This window comes from Neomonachus schauinslandi, chromosome 6 (genome assembly GCF_002201575.2).
Source record: "Neomonachus schauinslandi chromosome 6, ASM220157v2, whole genome shotgun sequence".
Taxonomy (NCBI): Eukaryota; Metazoa; Chordata; class Mammalia; order Carnivora; family Phocidae; genus Neomonachus; species Neomonachus schauinslandi.
Genome location: NC_058408.1, coordinates 137,890,927 through 137,914,922, shown reverse-complemented (window position 1 = coordinate 137,914,922; position 23,996 = coordinate 137,890,927). Strand labels below are relative to the sequence as shown.

The window sequence follows — 23,996 nt, the reverse complement described above, 5'->3', positions numbered from 1 at the left end:
TTCTTTCTTTCTTTCTTTCTTTCTTTCTTTCTTTCTTTCTTTCTTTCCTTTTTCTTTCTCTTTCTTCTTTTTGCAGGGGACAGAATTAAACCATATGCTCTCTGGAAAAGCCATAATAGATTAATTGGGTTGAGAGGATCAGAGGATCTTCCAAGGTTACATGAAGAAGCCCACACAACTTGGACTTGCCTGTTGTGTCTGGGTCACCTTGATGATGTAAAAATATAAGCCCATCTTTCAGGCTTTTCTCTACCATTGGGATCTGTAACTCAGAACAAGTGGTTCACTCTGGCGGGGGTGGGGGTAGTATTCTGAGGCACTAAGCTCTGCCACAGAGGTCCCCATCCCCACCTACTAGTTTTCACCCAGTGCCATCTGAGAAGGTAATTAGCCCACGGTCAAGGCACCACACCTTTCCTCTTCCTGCTCAATATTCTTCTTTTGTGTTCTGCTCACATACTTCTATTGTTTCCATAGCAATGCAATTTGCTAATGTTGATCATGTGATAGTATGAATTACAGTCTTCAAGGTAATGTCGGTTCAACCAATTGCTGCCTTCCCTCCCCGGTAGATATAAGATACTCTACTAAAGTAGCTGCTTTGCATGGCAGGAAAATTGCTATAAGCACAACTTAATTCTTCTAAGAACAATGCCTGAGAGCAGGGGGTTTTGAAAAGATCTTGAATGTGTTCTAAGAAGTCCTTGAAGGAAAGTGATTTTAAAAAGCATAATCCTTTCAACTGTGTCCATTTCTCTAGCACCAAGATCATGAAGCCAGACCATGCTGAGCTGGGGATGAAGAAGGCTTTCCACTTAATTTCGACAACAACAAACCCCAACAAGGCAGATGGTACTCTTAACTGAATTGGAATACAGCGTGTGAAAAGGCAAGACAACCAGCAACGTTATCTTTAGGGAGAAGGCGTATCGTGAGTGAAAAACAAGAGGTATTTACTGAAAAGAGTTATCTTTTGCAACCCATTTCCTACAAATACCAAATGAGGTGTTTGGCCTTTGTGAATTTGATCTGCTATAGAAAAGCTTTTAAAATAGTTGGAGAGCTCCCAACTAGATAAAACAGGAGGTTATGCCATATTAAGATGTGCTTGGTACCCAGGGAGTAGGGAAAGTCAATGGTTACATCTCTAAAGGACAAAATGGTATCCATGGCAGAAGAAAAAGCCAAACAAACAACAGCCCACTTATCCAAACTTGGGAAGACTGCAAATCTGAGAGAGCCAGAGAGTATAATCACAAATCACTTTCAAGGGCCAGATGTATTTTTTCCTCAAATGGATTTCATTAGAAAGAAAGATGGAATCACACACACACACACACACACACACACACACACACACACAGGGAAGCAAGACTGATCTGGGTAAATGAAGGAAATTTATTAATAAGAACCTTGATTTTACCTCAGAATCTGTACAGATGGTATGGCAGAAAACCAAGTGGTGTTTCAGGAATCTTTTTACAGAGGTACTCTGTGCCCTCTGTGTGAAAGGGAGGACAAGGTTGGCAGCCAGGCTTTTAGTTAGCTGGAGGGGTCTCCACCCCACATACCCGGATGCAGGGCGAGGAGCACCCAGAATGAATGAACACCTTTCGAGGTAGGCAGGGCAAGCAGTAAGGCTCATTGTGGTATAAGAAACAGACTAAACCTAAGATCAACACTAGGGCTAAGAATCATTCTTATGTGGCTTAGGCCTAGAGGAAGGTGTCGGATACATTGGTAAGACTTTTGAAGCATCAGCTGACCCCCAGGCAAGGCATCCTGAGAGAGAGACGTAAGTCTGATTACCGTGTCTGGAAGACTGTTTCTTGGCATGGTGGGGCCGACAGCCTCTGATGTGCTGGGAAGACCAAGGAGAGGGCTGGGGTCTGAAGAGGGCCTTTTACCACCCAATGAGAATTTCTCCTGCTTATGGAAAAGGAATATTGCAGTCAGGGCACGATTGGTCTCTTCCCTAGAATTAAACAACAGCCTCGTGGCTGGGCTTCCTGCCTCCAGTCTTTTACCACGAACATTTGTACCCCCAGCCAGCCTTCTCTCACTAAGACACAACGTAATCGATGTAATTGTGCCTCTCATCTGTTTCCAAACCCTTGAGGACTCTCCGCCTGGCCTTCAGAGGTCCTGAGTTTCCCTCCACCCATCTTTTCAAGGCTGTACCCCTCTGCACCCCGCCCCCTGGCTCTAATCATTTGAATCTACTCATAGACACGCCTCGCTTTCCCTCCTCCTTGGCCTCTGCTTTCTTTGTCAGCATCGAACAACTTAGAAAACATGTCAGAACAATACCTGGAGACTGAGTTTCATTTATAAAGGTCTGCCCTAAGAAAGGACTTGTGTAAATTAGCGAAGGTTCTTGGGAAGTAAATGACAAACTTAAAGCTACTAGCCTTTACATTAAAGAGGTATTACATTGAAAATGCAAGAGATAGGAGAAGCATTTTTATAGAAACCCTAGACGTCATTCAAAAGGTAGCCGTTTTATGCACCTTGCGTAACAATGATGGAAAATACTCTAGTTTCGGCTACTCTTGAAAAAATGCCACAGTCCTCTGACCCCAGTAATGAAGATTTGAAGTGTCTGTATTTTGGGTGTCTTGCAAAACACAAAACTATTTTTTCCTATTGTTAATCATAGAAATAACAAGGATGTACATTCTCTCACTTATTTATTCCTCGGATTAGTGCCAGTTGCTAAGGAGGAAGAGAAAAAGCTAGCATTGTTTCCTCATTAAAGAGGGTGTGCTCACGTGCCCCTGTTATTTTATGAGTGATGTAGAGTCACCTCTGGACTGTGGCGTGCTGGCTCTCCATGGCGGCAGAATGATGACACGAAGCCGACCCAGTCTTTAATTTTCTCCCTGTTGATAGGAATAAAGTGGCAGCTTGGTCCGTGGCCACAATCTAACCTGTACTCCTTTTGAACAAGGGAAGGGTTCTTTTATTAAGGTTGGAACAGGCAGTGGGAGCAGGTACCAGGGAAATAAAGATTTTTTTTTCCGAAGTTGCTTAAATGACCCACTGGCTCCTCACCACCTCCACACTTGCACACTAGAATTAATCTTCACACCACCTCCGTGAGGAGAGCTCAGGGAAATGGGAAGAACACTGGAAAATAACAGTAATAATCATAGGGTTTGGAGCTCTTGGCTTTGACACTGATTTCTTTTGTGTTCTTAAGTAAGCCCCTTAACCTGTCAGCACCACTTTTGTGGAGCTATCCAGGTATGCCACCCCTTGGGAGAAGGCATGTGTTTATGAAGAATGGGTTCGAATGAATTTATATAAATCACATCTTCTTTTCTATTGACTTTTCATGACAATGTAAAAAGAAAGCTTTTTGCCTTGGGTTTCCTCTGCAACAGATCAAGGTTCTTCATATTTTGGCGTTAGCATTCGCTGCCTCCTCTCACAGCTCCCTCCCCTGACCTTGGCCTCTCTGCCAAGCAGATAATCATCTATAAAGGATCCATTAGGCACTTTGCTAGCACCAGGAGCCCCTCTTAAAAACTGAAGACCCCCCTCAGGGATGAGCGTTGCCCCTCCCTAACATAGGTAGCTTGTACAGATGTTTGTGAATTGGTTATTTTTTTTTAAGATTTATTTATTTATTTAAGAGAGGGAGAGAGCTGCGGGGGAGGCAGAGGGAGAGGGAGACAAGCAGTCTCCCCACTGAGCAGGGAGCTGGTTCCCACAACCCATGAGATCATGACCTGACCCGAAATTAAGAGTCAGGTGCTGAACCGACTGAGCCACCCAGGCATCCCTGTGTATTGGGTCCTTTTACATGAAATGCATCTGGGGTGATGATGATAGGGTTATGGGTTGAATTGCGTCCCCTCAGAATTTGGATGTTGAAGGCCCAACCCCCAGTACCTCAGGATGTGACCTTACTTGGAAATCGGGCTGGGTTTTTGTAGATGTACTTAGTTCAGATGACATCATACTGGCCTCCTAATCCAATAAAACAAGTGTCCTTATAAAAAGTTTGGATGCAGAGACACATACCCAGGGAGAATGCTGTGTGAACCTTATAATTCTGCCACCACAAGCCCAGGAACTACCAGAAGCTAGGAGAGAGACCTGGAACAGACCTTCCCTAGGACTTCAGAGGGAGCATGGCCTTGGGTACCCTGATTTCAGATACCTAGCCTCCAGAAAAGTGAGATAATACATCTCTATTGTTCTAAGACACCCAGCCTGGGGTACTTTGGTATGGCCGCCCTAGGAAACGAATACTGGGATTTTTCAAGATATTTTCACAAATAAGGAAGACTATCAAGATGGTCTTGAAGGGTGTGGCCATGGGCTTCTGTTCAAAGTATGTTGTTTATTGGTTTAAAATGTTTTATTTGTCTGTGTGTCTATTTTTTATTGCACACATGGGAAACATTCTATGCTGTCTTGTGACTTACCTGTCCTGGCCAATGAGGAAGTATTCTCTGTTAGTGGTTCGGATGGACATCACCTCATCAGGGCGGCATTTAAACATCTTATGTACGGACTGCATTTTTTCATGGCCACTTATGCCAACTTCTACACTGGAATTTCTGTCAGATATAGACAAAAAGTATTAAACAGATTCAAACATGAAGACTAGTGTTTCATATTAAGATTCAAATTGAATAAAATTTAGATCTGCTTGATCAATATTTTGGAAACTGTCCGATAATTTTAGGAAACAAGTTTAGATCTGGTTCAACACTGATTGAAAATACTTTGTTCAGCCTCAAACTTAATTCAAAAATTCTTTTTTCAGTTGGAGTCTTTGTTCTACAAAGTATCGTGTTTTCTAATTTTCTTTTTTGTACGTAATTTCTTAAAGAGAAGACAAAAAAAGCCAACCTAAATACTTTTAAAAAATCCATCTTGGGTTTGGGGCGCCTGGGTGGCTCAGTTGTTCAGCATCTGCCTTTGGCTCAGGTCACGATCCTGGTGTCCTGGGATGGAGCCCTGCATCTGATTCCCTGTTTGGCGGGAAGCCTGCTTCTCCCTCTCCCACTTCCCCTGCTTGTGTTCCTGGTCTCGCTATCTCTCTCTGTCAAATAAATAAATAAAATCTTTTTTTTTTTTTAAAGATTTTATTTATTTATCTGAGAGAGAGAGAATGAGAGACAGAGAGCATGAGAGGGAGGAGGGTCAGAGGGAGAAGCAGACTCCCTGCTCAGCAGGCAGCCCGATGTGGGACTTGATCCCGGGACTCCAGGATCATGACCTGAGCGAAGGCAGTCGCTTAACCAACTGAGCTACCCAGGCGCCTGATAAATAAAATCTTAAAAAAAAAAAATCCATCTTGGCTTTATGAAATGATGATTTTATCTGCCCTCATCCATAAGTTAAGTGAATCAAAATCTTTTGTAACTAGATGCTTATTAATTAATAATTTATGAACTATAGTATACAATACAAAATAAGTATTTAGCTATGTTTTTACTCAAAAATGTTCCTCATTTTAGCTTCTTTTCAGCAACAAATATTGTTGAGTGTGAAGTCTTTGGTTCTTTCAGTCAATGATTTAAATTTTGATTTGCATGCACCTTGTTAATACTTGCTGCTATAAACGTTTTCTCAATTGGATACACACCGGTCAATTTCAATGGACCCTCGACGATGTTGGTCTTTGTAATAGGAAAGACGAAGGCTCCTTTCCCCACTCTTTGAAAGAACAAAAAACCGCTTTTTCCAAGAAGACTGAAAAATGAAAACATTTTTCATCTTAGTTAAATCTCAGAGGAAGAGAAAGGATTTTAAAAATGTTCATAAGCCTGGTGGGAGGCCTGTTAAATCATGGTGAATACTTACAGCAGAGAAGAAAAGCTGAGGAGGTGGTGATTTAATAAAGTAATCTTGTTTGCAGACTTCATTTTCATAATAAAATGTAAATTGTTTGCCTAATAAAAGAAAGTGAACAGATTCAGTTTGTTCCCTGTAAAGTTTGGAAAAGAACTGCTTCAATTGGAAAACACTATTTACCTCTGGAAAGGTCTTCAAATTATTCAGTTATGGGAAAGAACATCTATAATAGGCCAGGAAAACAAAGAAGCCAAAGGACCAAGAGTGTTCTTATTTCATCCACAGTCAGGACCTTCCTTCAGATGACATGTAGAAGCTCCTTAATGTCTAGCTCTAGCATCTGGGGGCACGTTGCTGGCTTGCTAGATGTAAGCAAAGGTTTGTCTCTACTCTCACTGAAGAACCAGCCAGAGGAGCGGGGTAATTCTGCCTTGCCTTGGCTTAACAAACAAAAGCAAAACCACCTGCTATTGAAAATGAGGTGGCAGAGTGGTTAAATCACAAGTTGTCCAAAATGTTAACTGCTTCTCAGTAAATATTGAAATTTATAGGGGCTTTTTTTCCCTGTATTTTCAAAAATGTCTTCAAGAAATCTGCACTACTTTCAATTATCTAGAAAAATGCAATGTTGTTAAAATAAAATTTATTTTAAAAAAATAAGAGCTTGGTTTTGCTTTCACATCCAGTCTGTTAGTTCTAGTTTGTCCATGGTTTTATAAAAGACAGCCTTTACTAAAGAGTTAGAGCTTTTTTATTAAGTGGAAACAGAATCAGGATTAGGTAGCACAGCTGATGGGGACATTATGCTACAGTCTATCTAGTGATTCTTTTTTTTAAACATTTTTTTAGAATAGTTTTTTTTTTAAGATTTTATTTATTCATTTGAGAGAGAGAGTGAGAGGGAGTGGGAGCATGAGCAGGGGGAGGGGCAGAGGGAGAAGCAGACCCCCTGCTGAGCAGAGAGCCCAGCAAGGACTCCATCCCAGGACCCTGTGATCATGACTGAGCTGAAGGCAGACGCTTAACCGACTGAGCCACCCAGGCGCCCCCCTTTTTAACATTTTTTTTAAGTTTATTTATTTAAGTAATCTCTACATCCAACTTAAACTCATGACCCTGGGATCAAGAGTCACATGCTCTTCCAACCGAGCCAGCCAGGTGCTTTTTTAGCTTCTTCCTAGAATCTAGTAATTACTAGAATCTAGTAATTCTTAGGCAGCTGTCCTCACCTTGCCTCCTTCTCTTCCCTCTGCAGCAAATCAGCCTGCTCCCCACCACTCATCCCTTCACACACACACACACACACACACACACACACACACACACACACAGAGGAACAGAAGGAAACAATATTGCCATTAGCTCGTCTTTAAAACCATTGCATGGCCTTGGACAAAAGTCACAAATTTATTTACTGAACAAGTATTTATAGTGCACCTTGGGTCACTAAGTCTCCCTGTTTCCTCATCGTAAAATGGAGACAATAGCACAGATCCTACAGATTTGTGTTGAGGACTGAAGGAGTTAATGCACGGAAACCTCTCAGGACTGGGCCTGGCACACAGTAAGGCTCACTGAAGAGTAGGTATTATTAATAATAGAGGAAATTTTAGCCTTTATCATTTGCAGAATAAGCCAGTCTCTCATCTGCCTATAACATTGGTGCTCTTTTTTGGTATTAAATTTAGAGGGTTCAACAGACGTAAATATTTTGTGAAAATTTGGTCTTAGAAGTCTCTGATAACATTGTATACAATTAGCAGAATCTTTTTTTTTAAGGGGGGAGGGGCAGAGGGAGAGGGAGAGAGAATCTCAAGCAGGGCCCACACCCAGCATGGAGCCAGACACGGAACTCCATCTCATGACCCTGAGATCATGACCAGAACTGAAATCAAGAGTCAGATGCTCAACCGACTGAGCCACTCAGGTGCCCCTACAGTTAACAGAATCTTAAAGTAAAGTAAATATCTGTGAAGACATTGCCCAGTTTGGGCATTCCCAGGGTGTCCCCAGTATTCACACTGACTACCAGATCCAGGGCACAAAAACTGACGGTGTTTGTTGACCATGGCAATGGCACTGTTTTCTCCAGAACGGATGCTGAGGAATCACCTTAACTCTCACCCTTCCATCAGCCTTATGGCCAGTCAATGACTAAATCATGCCTATTTTCACTTCCCAAATACTTCTGGGATCCATCCCTATTTCTCTGTTCTTACCCACACTGCCTTCAAGACCTTCAAATGTTTCAGTATGTTTCAAGTCATGTGAATTCGAGACCTTTATATGTTTTTCACTGTATTGTTTCAGTAGCTGTCCAGTTTGACCCCCTAATTCCAGTCTTGACATCTTCAAATCCATCCTTGACATACCCCTGAGACTAAATGCCAACTCTGACTGATCTAGCACTTTGGTCAAAGACAGAATAACAGGGACTGGGCTTACCAGACAGAATATATAAAATAGTGGTTTTCCAGACACTGAGCTTGGGGAACTAAAGTCACTGATCCCTAAGAGACAAGAAACAATCAAGGTGAGCCCTACAATTCCCTTGAGAGAGATTCCAGGCTATAGCACCGGAAAGGGGAACTGAGGTGGAACCAGATGGGTTCCTGAGTTGAGGAGACAGAGCTAAGAGTTCAGGGAGATCAAGGCACTACAGTTCACAGGATAGAGTGCTAGAGAAGAAAGAGCTGCACACAGAAAGAATCACAGAAACATGCATAAGGTTCTTCTTAAGTATTCAAGAGTCTTAATCAGTATATCACTGTGAGGAAACTACCCAAGGCCAGAGAAAGAACCATTAGAAAATATTAGAGGGAACAATGTCTGGTACTCATACAGAACCAGAAGAATTACCTGTTCCCTCCGGCCAGACTGGTAAGACTGGTAAGACATTGGGTAGGGTACTCAGAGAGGTCTTGCCTCAGTAGTAAGGGATAATTAACTCTGGGCCAGGGCCTGCTCCAGATCCACCTAACACATCATAGAAGAAAGTCTTAAAAGGATCAAATTGTTTCCAAAAAATTTAATTGCATCCCAGAACAAAGCTCAAGATTTGTAGAAATACAAAAATATGCAGCACCCAACAAGGTCAAATTTTCAATGTCCAGTAACCAATCAAAAACTACCAAACATGAAAAGAGGCAGGAAAAACATGGCCCAAAATTAGGAAGATAAGTTATTGAAATGGGCCTAGAACTGACACAGATGTTCAAATGAGCAGAGAAAGCCATAAAAACAGTTACTATAACTGTATTTTATAGACTGAAGAAATTAGGTAGCAATATGGATGATATAAAAAAGATCCAAAGTGAATGTCTAAAGGTGAAAACTACAATGTCTCAGCAACAGACAGACAAAAACACAGGGTAGAGCGCATTAACAGCAGATTTAGTGCACATGAAGACAAAGTAATAGGGACTATCAACATAAATGCAGAGTGAAAAAAGAATTAAAAAACAGTAAAAGAGCACCAGTGCACCATGGGATAATTTCAAGTGGCCTACTAGACAAGTAATGAAATCCCTAAGTGGGGAAGGTAGACAGAAAAACATCTGAAGAAATTAAGCTGAAAAGTTTATAAATTTAAAGAAAATTATAAACCCACAGATCCAAGTAGGTCAGGAACCCCAAACACAAGGTACATGAAGAAAACTACACTAAAACACATCGTAATCAAATTGCTCAAAACTGGTGATAAAGGAAAAAACCTTAAAATCAGCCGGTGTGTGTGTGGGGGTGGTGTTTGGAATATGTATGCAGAAGGAAAAAAAAAAAAACATACGTAAGACATTAGATTTCTCATCAGAAACAATGCAAGCAAAAAACCAGTGGAGCAACATATTTAAAAGTACTGAAAGAAAAACAGTCATTCTAGAATTCTAAATGCAGCAAAAATATCTTTCAAAAATAAAGGCAATTTCAAGACATTTTTCAGACATACAAAAGGTAAAGGCATTCATCAACAGGAGGCCTGCATTACAAGAAACATTAAAGGAAGTCCTCTGGCTGGAAAAAAAAATGATACCAGTGGAAATCTGAATATTTTTTTTGGTGATGATTGTTTTTTATTTTATTTTATGATTTTATTTATTTATTTGAGAGAGAGAGATCGAGAGAGCATGAGCAGGGGGTGGGGAGAGGGAGAAGCAGACTCCCTACTGAGCAGGGAGCCCAATGTGGGGCTCAATCCCAGGACCCCAGGATCATGACCCAAGCTGAAAGCAGATGTTTAACTGATTGAGCCACCCAGGTGCCCCTGGAAATCTGAATTTATATAAATGAAGGAAGAACACTGAATGGTAACTGCAAGGGTAAATGTTTATTTGAGTTGTTTTAATACTATTTAAAACATTTAAAACTTCAATTGATTGTTCAAACAAAAATACTAACAATATGTTGTACGGATTATAGCATATGTGTAAGAAAAATACAATTTCAATAAGTAAAATGCATGAAGGCCAGGAGGGGAAAATAGAAGTATACTTTTGTAAACCTCTTCTATAATATGTGAATTGGTATAATGTCACTTGTAATAAGATAGATTGTGATATGTTAAAGATATATACTATTAGCCCTAAGGGAACCACTAAAATAACAAAAGAAACAGTTATAATTAATAAGCCAAGAAAGGAGATAAATAGTATCATAGATGTACTCAATTATTTCAAGAAAGGATGAAAACGAGGGAAAAGGTGAACAAAGAAAAAATGAGATAAATAGAAAACAACACTGTGATAGACTCACACCTGATCATATCAATAATCACATTAAGTATAAATTGTCTTAAACCAATTAAAAGACAGAGATTAGTCAGATTGGACAAAAAAGCAAGACCCAACTGTATGATACTTATAAGAAACGTATTTCAAATACAAAGGCACAAATAGGTTATAAATAAAAGGTCAGACAAAAGACATACTATGCCAACAACAGTCCAAAGAAAGCTGGGCTGGCTATATTAAAGCAAAAAATAATTAAAATTAAAGCAAAAAAATATTACCAGGGATAAAGGTCTTTTTATAATGATAAAGGGGTCAATTAACCAAGAGGACATAACAATCCTACACATTTATGTACCTAATAACAGAGCTTCAACATACATGAAGCAAAAACTGATACAACAGCACAGAGAAATAGACAAATCCATAATTATGGTCAGGGATTTCAATACCCCTCTCTCCATAACTGATAGAAAAAATAGGCAGAAAATCATAAAGATATAGTGGACTTGGACAACACTATCAACAAACTCTACCTGATTGACATTTATAGAACACTCAACAAGAGCAGAATGAACACACTTCTCAAGGGCACATGCAACATGTACCCAACAGGTCATATTCTGGGCCATAAAACCAGTCTCAATACATTTGAAAGGATCCAAGGTTTACAAAATATATTTTCAGAACCTAATGGAATCAAATTGGAAATCAATAACAGAAAACTTTTGGGAGTGATGCGTATGTTCATAATCTTGATTGTGGCGATGGTTTCCCAGGCATATCCACATATCAAAACTTATCAGACTGTACACTTTAAATATGTGCAGTTTATTGTATGTCACTTGCACCTCACAGAGCTATTTCAAAAAAATATGACCAGCCTAAAATGCAAATCTAATGACCCCTTTCTCTTGCTCAAAAGCCTTCAAGGATTCCGGGTCATGTGAGGTCAAGACCTGGCACAGCAGAGTGCCAGGGCCTCATCCTCTACTCTCCCCTACTTTCTACATGCATTGTCCTCTGACACACCCTGCCTCTAACCCACACATTGCCTTTGCTCATGCCATCCCTCTCTGCTGAGACGTGCTCTTTTCCAATCTCTTTTAAAACCCTACACATCTTTTAGAGTCCAGCTTAAATGCCTTCTCATAAAATCTCTCTGGATTCCCACAACTACTTGTATGCTCTTCCCTAGGTTCCCAAAACATTTCGCACTTCTGATTTCTATCATACCCTGATTATTTGTGCTTATCTTAGCTTCTCAATATAGCTACTCACATGTGTTTCACTTAACTTCCCAACAAAATTTATAAACTCACGGAGAGCAATGATTCTATAACTCAATCTGTATGTTCTCTGCAATATGAAGCACCGTGACTTTACTAATCATAGGTGCTTTGAATAGATATTCAAAACTATTTTTAAATTGAATTGGATAATTTGCTTCCTAAATTATTTCATCCTACCCTCTGCTTTCCTAACTACCCACCTGCAATGAACTATGTCAACGTGAAAAAGGACCTTTGAATAATATAACTCGAGCTACCTCTCTAATAACAATTTAGGCGGTTTCTCAGTGAGAATTTCCTACCAAATTATGAAATACTCTTCAGTCTTTTCTGAGCTATTATTTGTTTTAGTACCATCTCCAAGCAACAGATGGAACATTTGGTTAATGAAAATCAGAAAATGTCAAATTTCTGGATAGGTGAACTCTTACAGAATAATTAACAGAATCCAACAGCCCCTACCACACTCTCCGTACCAAGAATCACTGTCCCAGAATGCGACCCCTTAGGCTCACTAAAACTGTCTTCTGCATCCTGGTTAGCTTGACCAGAATTGTTCGTTGTTTTCAATAAAGTTTTTTACTTCGGAGAGAATACCCCCTGGGTACCTGGACTCTTCTGAGGTTTGGGTTCCATTATGGCTGTCTGTTCTCATCTGTCAAAAGGAAGAGTTAAATGCCAATTAGTCCTCAAACAACAGTGTGCTTCACTGATTAGCCACTCAGTCGTGGAGCATTGGGGTGCTGCCCGCGAATGTTGCTGTGATGGGTTATCAGCCTCCCGCTTTCCATTCTGCCCCCAAGGCTGATAGTCGCCACAGTAACAAGGACACGTCCAAGCAACTTGTGTTCACCAAGTGGCAGTTCTGTGGAGGTGTTGCTAGCACAACAGAAAGAGCCATGTTCCCTGGACTTTCTCTGCTCCTGCTCCGTAAGGGACTCTGACAACAAAGCTCCTGGGGGAGACAGCACCGAGGAGGAGAGACAAGAACAGCACAGAGGGCAGGAGGCTATGGACCCAGTGCAGCTGAGAAAGCAGGTCTAGCCAAGAGCAAGCATAAGATAAGCCCTCCTCCATGCCAGGAACTTGCTTTCTCCAGAGGGAAACTGAAGTGCAAGGACTTGGGCATAGCTGTGTTCTTAAGCTGCCTCAGGTGCCTGGCCGGCTCTGGGGTGAAACTGACTCTGGGAGCTGGAGCTCTTTCCTGGCAGCTGTGCCGGGATCCCTTGGCCACCGTGGGGCCCTGTGAGAAGGGGGATCCCACAGAGGAAAGGGCCTCGGGGCAGGGTAGATCTTTGCAACCAGGCATGTGTTGGTGATCAGAGTAACTCTCAAAATAGAGGGTAGCATCAAGCAGGGCAGTGCCAGGGCAGTCCCAGGAAAATGGGAGGAGGCAAAGGGCCCTCTATACATATTTTGCATGTTATATATAATACATATAACATGCAAGATATGTGTCAACCAACTCTAAGGCTTCTGGTTAATAGTAGGATGTTTGTGGTTAAGTGTTTGGGGGAGTCAAAAATTATACGTGGATTTTCAACTGTGTGGGGGGTCATCACCCCTAACCCCCATGTTGTTCAAGATTCAACTGTATATGTATATAAATACTGGACTTCCTACATAACATATATTTCATATCATGTATATGAATTTTGTATTACATATATGAAATCCAGTATATGTATACATATGTGAAATCCATTATATATGAAACCTATTATATAACTTTTGCTTATATAACATAAGCAAAATAAGCATAAGCTTATGTTATATAAGCAAAATTATATATTATATATGAAATCTCATTCAATTTCATATATATTTTTATTTATAAAATATATAGATTTCACATATATTTTTACACATAATACCATAAAACTGACACTACTTTTACAATGGTATAATACCCATTTTACAGATGAGGAACCTGTTATCAGAGATACTAAGCAATTTGCCTTTGACCACGTAACTAAAAGAAGCAGAGCCAGAATTCTAACCTGAGAGTTGTCTGAACCACTTTGCTTTTCCTCCTATTTAAGAAAGAAGAATTAAACCTTTTCATAGTTCTACTTGCATTTCTTGTCATTGCCCACAAACAAAAAAGCCTTTCAGATTTATCTCTTTGATCTCATTCAGAGGAATCTGCCCACTATCATTGCCTACAACCTGTTCATTTTAATGTCATTTGGGATTTGATCAGCGTGATACCAAGAGGTCCTATTTCCTTCTGACGGAACAGTTAGGAACCGAGAGCCCAAAACAGCAATTTTGCTCAATTAGTATTTCAGATTACCACAGCCTTGAGAACCTAAAACATTCAAACCAAGCAGTACTTACTAGAAACCAGGGGGTCGCTGGTTCAGTTCTCAGCCAGGTGCCCCGTCCCTGGGTCTCCTGACCTTATCGCTCGCTGTTCACTCTGAGCTCTGAGTGGTAAGGTGAAAATTAAATACAATCTGTTTGAAATGTGAACCAACAGGAAGTTCCTAAATGACTACCTTAGGGCAGATTTTATGCTTGCCTTTAGCTCGTATGGAAGTTGCTGTCCTAGGGAAAGTTCTGGGCTTTCATTCTTTTTGTGGCTTGGCATAGAACTGCCCTTGGCATTCCAACTGTCTAGCATCAGAAAATAAAAGCAAACAAATAAAAAAAAATTCCCACTAGCCTTTGTTCATAGTCACAATGCTTCTTATTGAGAACAGTGTCAGCCTTGCCTTGACCTCATACACTCATTACTGTTGAAATAATGCCTTTGCTTCCCACCCATCCGTATCCTCCCAAGGTCCTCCCGGGGAAAGTAGGGGGATTCCTTTGTACCAGATGAGGAAACAAAAGCCTGACTTCTCCAACACACTTGCACATGCCAAGGATTTCCAGGACAATTTGCTTTTTCATCCGTAACAGAGTTGTCCTCAACAGGGTGGCACAAGGCAGGCTCTCCCGTACGGCCACCCAACAACTCCTAAAAATAAGAGTTCTGCTCAGCAACCCCCACCCTCGCTTGTGTGCTCTCTCTCTCAAATAAATAATATAATCTTTTTAAAAAAGGGTTTGCTCACAAGAGGCAATGGCAGTCAAGCCTTGTTGAAATTCTCCTCTTTGCTTCCAATGTACGCTTCTCATCTGGTTCTCTTCTGGTTTGTCTCTTTGCTTGCTCCTCTACCTGCATGCAGTGCATTCATTTCAAAATCCCCAGTTCCTTCCTTATATATTTGCCCACTCTGCAAGTATTTCTTGATGCTGGGAGTGTTGAGAGTCTCTTGAGATTTGTGCCCTTGAATTTAGCAAGATTCCTGTCTGACTGATGTATGATTTTCTCTAGTGACATTCAGCTATTCGGGAATAGGATGGGGAAGCTGAAGGGTGAGGTTCATTTCAGGTTAATGGTGTTTTGGTTTATTTTATTTTATTTTATTTTATTTTATTTTATTTTATTTTATTGATTGATTGATTGATTGCCAGGAAGATACCACAGATAGACAAAGGAGCAAGGGAACTTAGGATATTTGCAAAAGCCTGCCCCAAATGATGAACCATGGAATCAGAGGGGCATATGGAGGAGAGAGAATAGAAGGGGACTCCTAGGGAGGAAGTACTGGTGAGATTGAAGAAAGATAGGGCAAGTTGGCTGGAAAGGTAAGAAGTGATGCTTGGAGTCAGCATGACTGACTGATGATCTTAAAAATAGAGCAGTTGTAGGGAGTGGGTGGCTTTGCTATAGTGTAGAAGGAAGGTCATTGGTGATGAGGTCAAAGAACTGAGAGGGTAGGGTGTTTGGTCCTCCACGTGGACATCCAGTTTATGCTTTTTGAAGCTCTCTAAAGGTTTTTGAAATATGAGAAAGAGAATAAAGGTAATCATCTACCCACCTCCCACAACACATACACAAGTGTCTATTTTTATACTTGAATTCATTTGTAAAAGCAAAAGCAGACACAGATGTCAAAGGAGGACCCTTGTATCCATAGAAGATTGAAGTCAAAATCCTCTTTATTTCAAAAGAATTCTTGGGTCCAGTTTCTGGGGAACAGGGAATGTCTATAGGTGATAGTGGATGGCCTGAAGATTGTGGCCTACGGAGACAGCTAACAAGACCACCACTGGGGCCAGATGAGAGATGATGGGGCTTCTTTTTTCTTCTCTACCTTTCCCTTTATTGACCTGAGTCCTTATATTGCCCACCTGGTTGGCATTGGGGCAGTGGGATCAGGGTTGGTAGGGAAGGGGTGGCAATATAGCTCACAATAGGAAGAGAGAGAAACAAGCACAGTAGGAAGGAGACTCCCAAAAGTTGGGACCCCACAGAGTAGCTTCTTTCCCAAAAATCCATCTCCTGCATAAGGTATGATGCAACTCCTGGCACCCTATGTTTCTTAGATCCTCCTGTTGGTCAGCAATGGATCTTCCCTGCTTCTCAGTTTATTTGTACTTCAATTTCTATTGTAACAGAAGTAACTATCTTTCATTTCTGGGCCTGGAGAAGAAAAAGCATGTTCCATATGGATTTTGAATAAATTATGAATTTGAGGAATCAGGCAAAACACATAAAATCAGCACTTAGCATTATTTCATTCTTTTGCCTTTTGTCCTGGGAGGTGTGTGTGTGTGTGTGTGTGTGTGTGTTTTAATGCTTGTATCACTTTGATTTCCTGTTCAAGTTGAAGGCAGTTAATAAGAAAGAATATTTTATTTCAGTATTTATTGGTACCAACTGGATAGCAAGCACTATTGGGGATAAAAGAAGAATTAAACATGGACAGTGTTCTTAGTGACCTTATAATCTAATATGGGAGCTAAGTGACATAACAAAACCAAGCAATGTGTTACTCAGGGTCCTAGCAGGGAATAGCATGCTCCAAGGATTTGTGGAAGAGAGTTGTTAAAGGGACTACCTATAGAGGTGTTGGCTGGATAAAGAGAACCAACAAGGGGTGGGGAAACATTCAGTGTCTAGCAATGGTGGGAAGTCTTTACCACCTCCAGGCCTGCTGGGATAAGAGGAGGTAGCAGTGTTTCCAGATTCTGATGAGAGTGGTAGCTGTGGATGAGGTGCCATCACACAGAAGCAGTGGTTGTAGGAAGGCGAAAATGGCCACTCTCAAAACTATGGCCCTCATGGAGAGAGCAGGGTTGGGTAGAGGTGGAGTAGGAAGGGGAGAAGCCAGCAAAGGAGATTAGAAAGGAGCAGAGGAGTATGTGACAACACAGAAGCGTGTGGTATCTGGAAGTGGAAGCAAATGTTTTGGAAGGAGGGAAGGGGCATCCACGCCAAATGCTGCCAAGAGGATGAGCAAGATGAGAACTGAGAACTGGTCACTGGATTTGGCAAGATGGAGGCCATCATGATCTTGGCGAGAGCTATTTTAGTGGAGTGGTGTAGAGTAGAAAAATCTGATGGGAGTGGGTTAAAAAGAGAAATGGTCCATCTGCTGGGGTACAGAACATAGCAGAGAAGAATGGAGAACAGTGGAGAGTTCTTTGGAGAAGCAAGTGAAGATGATTCAAAAAGAATCCAAAATGAATAATATGAAGTGGTGAGTGCTGTCAGAGCAATGCAGATCAGGAGTCATGGGAATTCAGAGGAAGGACCTGTTCTGCCAAAGACAGAAAAGGATGAAACCAAAAGGGAGATCTCATGGAGGAGGTGACACCTCAGGTGAGTCTTGAAGCCTCCCTACCCTCCCACTCCCCAATTATCCCTGGGGCACATGTGACTCTTGGATAGTAGACACTTTCTTGATCCCAGCCTTGGCCTCACCCACTGGTTCAGAGGCAGAGGGAATCTGCCTTGTGAGTGGGATGCTGGGTCAAAGTCTCCCTTTATTCCTCTGGGTGGTGCAACGTGTGGATGAAAAAGCATTTTGCTTCCTTGAGGGAAGCCAACTTGAAAATGAAGCTGACACAAGGAAAGAATAGACCTGAAAGAATTACAGAGATGCAGAACATTTCTCTTGATGACTGGCAAACTTTGGGTCAAACCATGCTTGAATTCCATCTTACCTCTGGACTTATTGGTTAGGAGAAACTAATATTCCCTTGACTATTTAAGTCAATTTACATTAAATGGTCTTGTGCAAATGGAAATCATTTTGATTGGGAGATGTTATGATTTGAACATTAGGAACTGGCTCAGGGATAGAGGGGGGGGGGAGTTTGGAAGGAGACAAAGGATAAAAAAGGAATGGTAAAAAAGGTGATAGCATACAATTTTTGATCATGGAGTCAGACTTTCCAGGTTCATTGCTATGCTCTGTGAACTTACAGAAGTCATTTAACCTCTCTATGCCTCAGTTTCTTCATCTTGAAAGTGAGAATGATAATAGTAGTTACTTGATAACATTGTGATGAGGATTAAATGAGCAGCTTTTGCGTTTCTTTAAAAGATTTATTTATTTGGCAGAGAGAGAGAGAGAGAGACAGAGTGTAAGCATGAACAGGGGGAAGGGTAGAGGGAAAGGGAGAGAATCAAGCAGACTCCCAGCTGAGTGCGGAGTCCCACATGAGGCTCAATCTCCTGACCCTGAGATCATGACCTGAATCAAAATCAAGAGCTGAAGCCTAACTGACTGAGCCACCCAGGCGCCCCTCTGTTAGTTTTTATTAGATGCTCTTTTATCTCTGTGCATGCCTAGTTACCTTTGCTTGGGTACTGGATATAATATTTAGAACATCATATGTAGAAAACAATTTGAAGGTTAAGGTGACATCATCCTTGAGAGATTTTAATTTATGTCTCTCATGTACCTGATGGTACTAGCTATCTAGTTCTTCATCCATTAAGATGAGGCAAAATGAGCAGATATTTGTAAAAAGCTTATGAGTCCTCAGAAGGTATTAAGTACTTTACAAGTGTTTGTCAAATAAATCAATGGCATTGTGTCTGCAATTTGCAACTGAGTTTGAGCATAAGCCCCACCTCTAATGAGAGGGGCTGAGCTCCCTGATTTTGAAGACTCTCCAAAATACTCCACATAGTGACAGTGTGGGTGCCAGGTCATTCTTTCTATGTTTCACATGAATAAATAGAGGCCCCAGGAGGCTTAGAAATCATTTAAGAGAGAACCGGGTAACAAACATCATGATAGAGCCAAACCCCACTAGATCTGGAATTGGGACACCAAATTTATGCTGTGGTCTGCTTCAATTCACTAGAAGAACTTGGAATTGTCCTCTTCCTCCTTCTGGGGGCTGGGGGTGACAAGATGACTGCCAGGTACCTAACAGCCCTAATAGTCTATGGGTCTCATAATGACACCTTAACTGATTCTGTAGTTTACCATTTACAAAGCATTTGCAATGTCTCCTTCTGTTCATGCAAAAACCTCTTGAGGGAGGCAAGGCAGATATTATTCTTCCTGTTTTACGACAAAGAAGGGAAACTAGCTGATAAAAGGTTTGATATCAGGGGCACCTGGGTGGTTCAGTTGGTTGAGCATCCGATTCTTGATTTTGGCTCAGGTCATGATCTCAGGGTCCTGAGACTGAGCCCTGTGTAGAGCTCCATGCTCAGTGGGGGAATCTGCTTGAAGATTTCTCTCCCTTTCCCTCTGCCCCTCCCCACCAATGCTCACATGTTCTCTCTCCCTCCCTCTCTCTCTCAAATAAATGAATAAATCTTAAAAAAAAAAAAAGGTTTGATATTAGATAAGTTACCACTGAGGGTAACTGAAGCTGAATCCCACTGAAAAACTCTGGGAGCTGGCACAACATCTGCCTTTCATCTCATCTGGGGGTGAGGGAGTTGGGGTATTTATATACCAACTCCTGTCAATCATCAGGGGGACATTAATTTCTGAGCACTTCTGGCCTGTTGCACATGTAGAAAGTGGGCTCAGGGACCAGAGGGACTCCTCAGGGAAAGAACTTGAGAGTAAGCCCCTGCACTACAGTGATGAGCACAAGGAGTTAGGTGTGACCACCACCGGTATGTGCTAGTTTCTATTGGCAAGATGCTCTAGTCACCTTTACATGCAAATACTCCTGTGAAATGTGGTATTTTAGTTAGGCACATTGCTCTTTTGACCTCAGTCATATTTTTGAGGATAAGAAAGTCATGACATAGGGTAGGCTAAATAATGCCCCCCCCAAATATGTCCACATCCTAATCCCTGGAACCTATGAATATATTACCTTATATTATCTTACATGCAGATGTAAGTTAAGGATCTTGAGATGGGAAGGTTATCCTGGCTTAGCCAGGTAGACCTGATGTGATCACAAGGGTCCTTGTGAGAGGGAGGCATTTGGTCATAGGAGAGGAAAGATGCTATATTGCCAGGTTGAAGATTAAAGAAAGGGGCCAAGGGGGAAGGAACTTGGGCAGCCTCTAGAAGCCATAAAAAGCCAGGAAATAGATTCTCCCCTTAAGTCTTCAGAAGGAACACAGCTCTGCCAAGACCTTGATTTAAGATTTCTGATCTCTAGAACTCTAAGAGAATAAATTAGTGTTTTTTTAAGCCACTAAATGTGTGCTCATTTATTATAGCAGCAATTGGAAACGAATACAGGGAGGATGGATATTGGATGGGTTAATGGAGGGGTCTACTTCAGGTGTCTGGTAGATAGCTCACACAACTTGTGCAAAATAGAAATGTTGATTTCACCACTTTCAACCCTCCCACCAAACATGTTCCCGGTTTCAGGAAATGGCACCATTTATCTACCTGCTTGTGCCATACACCTGGGAGCCATCCTCAGTTTCTAGCATTTCTCACAATCCCACTTCAAATCTATCAGCAAATCCTGCTGGCTCTACCTCCCAAATAAAGCCCAAACCTGACCACTTTCACAACCTCGTGGCCACTCCAACATGCCATCACCCCACCTAGGCAACTACAGCAATGGCTTTCCACCTGGGCTCCCTGCTTCTACTCTTTCCCTCTTTAATCCAGTCTTCACAGTGTCTTTCACAGTAGTTCATCAGATCCTATCACTTCCCTGCTCAAATCCCTCCAATGACTTCCTATTGCATTAGCATGAAATCCAAGGTGCTCACCATGGTTGAAAGCCCTACATGATCTGGCCCTGCCTGCCTTTCATCCTTATTGCCCAGCACCCTGCTCTGCAGCGCTGGCTTTCTTGATGTTTCTTAAACAGGGCCAGGTGGTAGCTGCCTCAGGGCCTTTGCACTTGCTGCTTGCTCTGCTTAGAACCATCCTTTTTCACATACCCCCATGGTGCGCCCCCTCACTCTACTCAAGTTTCTGCTCAGATATAGGCATTAGAAAGGGCTTTCCCAGCTTTCTACCTAACTTAACTTGCCCTTCTCCTACTTCACCTTATCCTGCTTTATCTTTCTTTATAACACTTCTCACTATACAAAAATATAGGAACTATCTGTATTTTCTACTAAAATATAAATTCAGTGAAGACCGAGACTGTTTTGTTACCTGTTCTATCCCCAATGCCAGGAACAGTGCTTAGCACATAGTTCAATAAATATTTGTTGATTGAAAAAAAATATATATGAAAGGTTATTTCCCTGTAGGTGACTATCATGGTTAGCTAGTCAAAGACAAGTGCTGGCTTCTCATGTAGGTGTGACTTACTCAGCACATGAATTCCTGCATTTTTACATAACCACCCACAACTTCTAAATCTTTATGCCTGAAAGAGAAATTGGTCCTCAGCTACCACAAGTCCTGTCAGAAGTTAGAGGAAAAATTGTGAGCCATCTGTGATTTCATGGAAAGTACAAATCCTCCAACACAGCCCTTTTCAATCACAAACGGATCATTTTGCCCTCTCAAATGAGAGGGACCACTGTTCCCAATGGGTATGTGGCTGTTAGGTGTTGGTGGGTTAATTATAGAAAATTCTCACCTGCTTTTCTTATCTAACCCACTGCTTTTTGCTCACATCCAAACCTCCTGGTTTTAAAAGTAGCCATTCTCATTTGTTCTTGGTACTTGCTTTAAAATGTTTAAAATGTTTTTTTGTTTGTTTGTTTTTTTAAGCAGATGGAATATACCTATCTTTACAAATTCCCTCCTCCCTTGTTTTTCTTACTTGTTTTTCTTTTTTCCCCCCTTACCTTCTCAGGGAAGGTTACACTACAGGGTGTAACCGTCCCTCAGCACCCTCCCCAGGGACCAAGGTTTCTGACCCGTTCAACTTCCCTTTCACAGGTGTATTCTACCACTGCTTTGCAAGCTTGGCTGTAAATTGGAAGCACATGGAGGGGTTTAACAACACGGATTCCTGGTCCCACTTGCAGAGATCCTGGCTTAGTTGGTCTAGGTGCTGCCTGGGGACTGCAAAAGCACTTGACGTGAGACTCAGGTTCAGCCACAGTTGCGAATCACCACATCTAGTCCCTGTCATTGGGGTCTTTAGAACCTCCCCTTCTGAATAAACTCCCCAAACTCCTTGGAATTTTCCATACATCTCCTTAAATTTACAAAGACCTGGCTTTTGCTTGATGATTCAGAGTTTTCATAACGACACCCACCAAAAGAAATGTCTCCTTACTTGATTTTATAGTTCTGTGGAGTTTGCACAGCCACTTCCCCCACACGATTTCCCTGACTCCTCCCTACTTCCCTGTGAGGTGAGAATTTGGGGCCAGGGTGAGGTGAGGGCAGCTGGAGTGGCTGTCTGAAGTTAGGGCCAGGGTCGCCACAGTGAGCAAACAAACAAAACAACGAAAACAGGGGCGTCTGGGTGGCTCAGTCATTGAGCGTCTGCCTTCAGCTCGGGTCATGATCCCAGGGTGCTGGGATCGAGCCCCACATCGGGTTCCCTGCTCAGCTGGAAGCCTGCTTCTCGCTCTCCCTCTGCTTGTGTTCCCTCTCTCGCTGTGTCTCTCTCTGTCAAATAAATAAATCTTAAAAAAACAATAACAAAAACAAAACAAGAATAACAAAACAGCAAAACAAACAAAAACAAAACCCCTCAAAAACAGGATGCCCAGTTAAATTGGAAGTCCAGGTAAACAATAATTTTTTAGTGTTAAGTATGTTCCATGCAATATTTGGGACATCCATATACTAAAACAAATTGTTCTGAGATTCTAACTTAACTGGGCACCCTGTATTGTACTGGGCATCTGTAGGGCGCATTCCTCTTCTGAAGCTCACGCTGGTGGCTCTGCCATTCTCTTGCCTTCCTGTGATCTCCTAGCAACTCGTCAGCTTGAGCTCCTGCCCACGTTCCTCCTCTCTTCTGTATGGGTAGCCATTATCCTCAGAAAGAGCCTCTTCTGGATATTAGAATCCACTCGCCCTTCCTTTCCCTGCCCCCTTGTCCTTTCTCCTGTCTGTGGCCTAAATTATTTATAAGTTCAGGCTGGTTTAAAAAACGCAATCAAACATTTATTCAGTCCTTTCTGTGTGCCAGGCATTGTGCTAAGTGCTCTGCATTCATTATTTCATTTACTCCTTACACGGCTCTTGGAGGTTGGTACTATTTCCTAGGTACCTACATTGGACTCTTTCCATTTTAAGATGGAAAAACAAGGTTTATGGAGGTTGAGAGATTCTTCAAGGTCATGCAACTCGGAAGTTGCCAAAGCTAGGAGTTGAACAGGGCTGTCTGACCCCAGAGCCCTGGTTCTTAACTAGCGTGCTAGGAAGACAAGGCGGTTCTTAAGAGCCTTGTGGAGTAGCTAGTCAAATCTTCTATCTTGTTCACTTTAGCTTTCTGAAACTCCTGGCATTTGGAACAACCCCTGGATAGACCTCTTCCGTGCCACGTGGGTGGCCTGAGAGATTAAGTGTTGACAGTATAGCAATCCATAAGATGAATATACATTTTTGGAAACCTTATTTTTAACCCTGAGAAAAAGAAGGCTTTGGAAGAAAGACTTCAGCGGCCACTGCTAGCCAAGCAAACACTAAATCAACCTAGGGACAGTGTTCTTTAAACACATTTGCTGAGGCTAAGGGGCAGATAGTTTACACTGATTCTGGGTCGCTGGCCACAAATGTAATGTGTCAGAGAGGCTTTTTTTCAAGTGTTCCGTATCTTTTTTGGTGGAAGATGCCCCCGTGCTTTAGCAGTCTAAATATTTGCGCAATTAACGTATGCTGGCAAATGTCTCAAGAGGAAAGCAGGCTTCATAATGCTAAGCAAAATTGTAATTAGCAACACAAAAGAAAAAGAATTTGTCTCTTTCATCTCGGTGCTTCAAAACCGTCAGCATTTAATACAGCTGGAAGCTTCA

General features: G+C 41.7%; 1 protein-coding gene across 1 annotated transcript in view; it reads right to left on the bottom strand.

Moving 5' to 3' along the window:
• The window catches only part of PLEKHS1 (pleckstrin homology domain containing S1), a 19,346-nt gene extending 6,880 nt beyond the window's left edge, over positions 1–12,466 (bottom strand). The window contains exons 1-6 of the mRNA XM_021700010.1: positions 12,439–12,466; positions 5,824–5,912; positions 5,606–5,712; positions 4,437–4,571; positions 2,807–2,882; positions 1,810–1,926 (exon numbers count right to left, since the gene is read on the bottom strand). Of these exons, the coding sequence (XP_021555685.1) occupies positions 1,810–1,926; positions 2,807–2,882; positions 4,437–4,571; positions 5,606–5,712; positions 5,824–5,912; positions 12,439–12,466 (552 nt within the window). The remainder of the gene's footprint in view (positions 1–1,809; positions 1,927–2,806; positions 2,883–4,436; positions 4,572–5,605; positions 5,713–5,823; positions 5,913–12,438) is intronic.
• Between the last annotated feature and the right edge of the window lie 11,530 nt (positions 12,467–23,996).